Raw genomic sequence first — 4,256 nt, 5'->3', positions numbered from 1 at the left:
CTTCTACCATCATTGCAAACACCGGAGAGTGTTGAAATCATCGTGAGATCCGGCCACGTCGAAGAAGAGTGCCAAATACAGAGATCTTGTGAAGCCACGACCTTGAGTATGATGGTGCACGCTTTGACATGCCCCTGCCAAGCAGAAGGGCAGTTCTTCCACTCCCACTACATACAATCTATGCTACTAGGCATCCCCGAAAAGCCCCTCCTGGCATTCATCGCCAACAAGTGGGCTATATCTGCAGCATTTGGTTCTCTCAAGTACCTAGGGCCAAACACTGCTATCACAACCTTGTAGAACCTATACGTGGGCTCAAGGCACGTGGACTCGCTCAAACGGACATACTCATCAATGAGATCACTAGGAACTCCGTATGGAAGCATCCTAATAGTTGCAGTGCATTTTTGATAAGAGGAGAAGCCAATCTTTCCCAGGGCATCCTCCTTGCACTCGAAATGCTTATCGTATGCCACCACCCCCTCCTGGATACGGTTGAACACATGCCTAGCCATACGGAAATGACGCCGGAATAGGCGATGTTGGAAGAGCGGTCTGGGTGTCTCGAAGTAGTCCTCCCAGACTAGGAAATGGACGTTCTCTCGGTTGCGATTCAACGCCGGAGTGTGCCCCAGGATCGAGCCCTGGAACAAAGTTCGCTGCCTACTAAGGTGGTCATGGATGACTAACACAGTAGGCACAAGCTCCTCATCGTCGGATGAAGAATCATCCGAGTCGCAAATTAAATTGCGGAAAAAGAACTCGTCGACGGAGTCCATTTGCACCTTGTAGGCAAACCATGAAACAACTTGGGGGCGTCGTTGAAGAAGCTGACCAGTGAAGTGCCACGACCTCCCCTAGACTTGGTAGCAGGCCCTGTCGGCGTCCGACGAGCGTGGCGGCGTTAGACAATGAAGGTCGCCGTGCTTTTGTCCTCTCGGGGGAAGCTGTGGTGGTGGTGGCGTGGTACGGGCGGGGGGAGGTATGTGGGTGCGGATGGCTGGCCTGGGCACCGGAAAGGGCGGTGACAACGACGGGGTGGGGCGGCCGGGTGCGCTGGCTGTCGATGGGAGAAAAAGAATGGCATATGTGCCACCGACTGGCAGTCCCATGGGAGGAGTAGGCGGGCGTTGCGCGTGTCTAAATCGACACGAACGAGGCTCAATTTTGGTCTGGAATGGGTCGTCCGGCGGACAAAAAGCGGGAAAATCCTATTGGCCTCTTATTGCGGCAAACTGCCGTTGCTTCGCACAGGGGCGAGGGACCGAGCGATGCTTTGGGCGGGGCCACTTACTAGATAGCTTACGAACTGCCCACTCCGGTTTTGTGAACCTTCTAGAAGGTTCCATGAACTGGGTTTTTTTTTCTCTTATTGGTTTTCCACTTTTGTTCACTTTTCTGTTTCTTTTTCTTTTCTTATTTTTCTGTTTCTGTTTCCTTTTCATTTTTCATTTTTTGTTTCCTTTTCTTTTTGAAGTTTATTTTTCTTTTACATAACATGTTCGCAGTTTTACAAAATGTTTAGGATTTTACTTTTTATTTCTTTTTCTTTTCTTCTCTTTTTTATAAAAAATCGAAAATTTTAAATTCTGTTCATGTTTTCAATTTTTTTTCAGTTTAAAAAAATGTTCTCAAAATTCAAAAATTGTTCTTGTTACACAAAAAAAATTCAAAATTTTCAAAATTCAGAAAATGTACCGGATTTCAATTTTTTGTTCACATATTCAAAAATGTTGATGCTTCCAAATTTGTTCGGATTTTTCAAAATTGTTCTCCGTTTCAAAATATGTTCTCAAGATTCCAAAAATGTTTATGCTTTAAAAAATTGTTCACGCTTCCAAATATGTTCATGATTTTTAGTTCTTCATTTCAAAATTTGTTCTCAAGATTCAAAAAATATTCATGCTACACAAAAAAGTCCGCGCTTCCAAATTTGTTCTCAAGATTCAAAAATCGTTCGTGCTTTAAAATATATATATATATATATATATATATATATATATATATTCATGTATTCTATTTTTTGTTCCTGTTTGTTATTTAAAAATTTGAGTCCCCTAATAATGTTTGCGTTTCAAAAAGAGTTTCTTTTTAATAAATTATGCTTCAAATATTAAAACAAGTTTTAGTGTGCCGTGGATTATAGTTCATATACTCCGGGCTGCCATCGTACATACTAAACCTCAGTTACTATAGTGGTTATGTACTCGCTTCTCTGGTGGGAGGACTTGAGTAGGATCCCTTTCCTGCAAGTTTCATTTTCTGCAATTTGGCGAATTAGGTTTTATTTTTCGCCGCTGCTGGCAGTTTCTTTAAGCGTGGTGCTGCCAATGCTTCTGAGTAACTCGCCTGATGTGATGGCTAGCCCGTTGCACGTATAGGTAGCAGGGCGTGGGTTCGAGTCCTATCAGTAGCGCCGTCTGTTTTGTGCGAATTTTATTCGCCGTTTTGGTCAGCGCGTTGGGTCGATTTTTGTGTCTATTTCAATTCAAATGGGACGGTGTTGGGCCAATTTTGTTTTATAGTGTGCTATATAAAACATGGTTGACGCTGTACTCTTGAAAAAAAAAACATGGTTGATGCTAAACATTGAAACAATTTAGGACGTTGGATCTAAGGATGTGTACGGTTCAGATGCTCTGGGTAGCAGACTACACGGGCCGGCCCGAGTATGTGAGTTTTGGGGAGCCTCCCAACCCAGAAGTGCCAAACGTACCCAGAGGTTTTCCCCATCAGGAGCAGAGAGGCGACGGCGGCAGACGAGTTGCAGCGGCTTGCCGAGATGGAGGCGGGTTCGGATATGACGAAGGAGGCTGGGAGAAAGAGGGAAACCCACAGCGGGACCGAGATGGCCGGGGGGAGTAGGAGAACCTCGAGGAAGATCACAAAGAAGACGGAGTATCCATCGGTGCTGGATGTGATGGATGCCGCGATGAATCAGGTACTAAAGGAGCAAATGGAGTGGCTGGTGGCGAGGTGGAACGCCGAGAGCCCCGACGCGACGCCACTCGTGGTGGAAGCGCTCACGGAGGAGCAGCGAGAGTCGCTGGAGCGAGAGCATTTGGCCAGGGAGGTGTTGATTGGTCAGGCGTACGTGGATAAGATGGCGGCCGAAGACATGGCTAGACTGAAGATGGAGGAAAGTAATCCGAAAAAGGATCCCGACGAGCTGTATTACCAGGAGTACCGAGAGAACTGGGAGTGGAAATATGCTGAAGAGTTCGGCTCCTTCGAGGCCACGAGTAAGATAATCTCCATTCCTTTCCCTTCTCTTATTACTGTGTAGAAATTTCCCCGAAAGGGTCGTGCCGGATCTCACTACCTTCAGTGTAACAGAGTTGTGATGCTTAGCATCAGATCTGTTTGCGACGGTACATCCTGAGAAATCAAGCAGAAACAGCTGAGATTTAAACAGGTTTAGCCAAGTATTGCAGGCAGTTATTTCTAGTATGAATGATAAAGCAGAGATATAGTTCTACTTATTACATAAAAGTTTTTGCAGCGTAAAACATGAAAATGCATGTGAATTAAGCTGGTGGCCAGGTCTTGACCTCCATTTTGTCTTCACTCAGCAGAGGATATCTCCTCAATGAGCACGCCACTTGTGCCAGTGTATACTTGTATATGCTGGTTGTTTTTCATCGCACTGAAACCTGTCAAATCCGCATTGTTACTTATCACAGCGTTGAATTTCTCTTGTGGTGTTGCTGTGATCCTACTTTCTGTAAACCTTCAGCACCCAGCATTGTAAATTCCCTGCGAGTTTGATTTTCAGCGGTAATTTTGCTTTCCAAATGTGTTTAAACAGTCTGTTATATCAGAACTGTGCTAGATAGTTATGCATTGATGACACTGATTGTTTTGCCTTACTCCAGCCCCAAATAGATTTGTCTGCATTTGATCCCCCTGTTGTATGCCTCAGGCTCTTTACCCTGGTCGTTTGACAGTTTAAATTCTTGTGGAAGCTTTGCTCGATCAGTCCAAAAATCAGTATTTTTCCATCCCCTGTAGCTATTCTTCTATTATCTATATAGATGTTTCCAACCTCTGCAAATTTTTAATTCCCACCCCTCATTTCCATTAGGTGTGCATATTTTAAACCATTTCCCCCAATGTCATTTCTTCTGTTCTTTTACCTCGCTTACCTTTGTCCATTTTGATTGTCATTATCTTTTGTATGTAATGGATACATCGACATGTGGCATATCGATGGACTAGTAAGGTGATCTAAAAAAAGTGATAGACTAGTAAGGCAT

At 44.4% G+C, this 4,256-nt stretch overlaps 1 protein-coding gene across 1 annotated transcript in view; it reads left to right on the top strand.

The window, feature by feature from the left end:
• Positions 1-2,704: 2,704 nt before the first annotated feature.
• LOC123157316 (uncharacterized) overlaps positions 2,705-4,256 on the top strand; it is a 4,949-nt gene continuing 3,397 nt past the window's right edge. The window contains exon 1 of the mRNA XM_044575605.1: positions 2,705-3,242. Coding sequence (XP_044431540.1) covers positions 2,783-3,242 — 460 coding nt within the window. The 5' untranslated portion in view covers positions 2,705-2,782. The remainder of the gene's footprint in view (positions 3,243-4,256) is intronic.

Source organism: Triticum aestivum, chromosome 1A (genome assembly GCF_018294505.1).
Source record: "Triticum aestivum cultivar Chinese Spring chromosome 1A, IWGSC CS RefSeq v2.1, whole genome shotgun sequence".
Taxonomy (NCBI): domain Eukaryota; kingdom Viridiplantae; phylum Streptophyta; class Magnoliopsida; order Poales; family Poaceae; genus Triticum; species Triticum aestivum.
The sequence above is the reverse complement of the archived record's forward strand: the minus strand, read 5'-3'. Positions and strand labels throughout refer to the sequence as shown.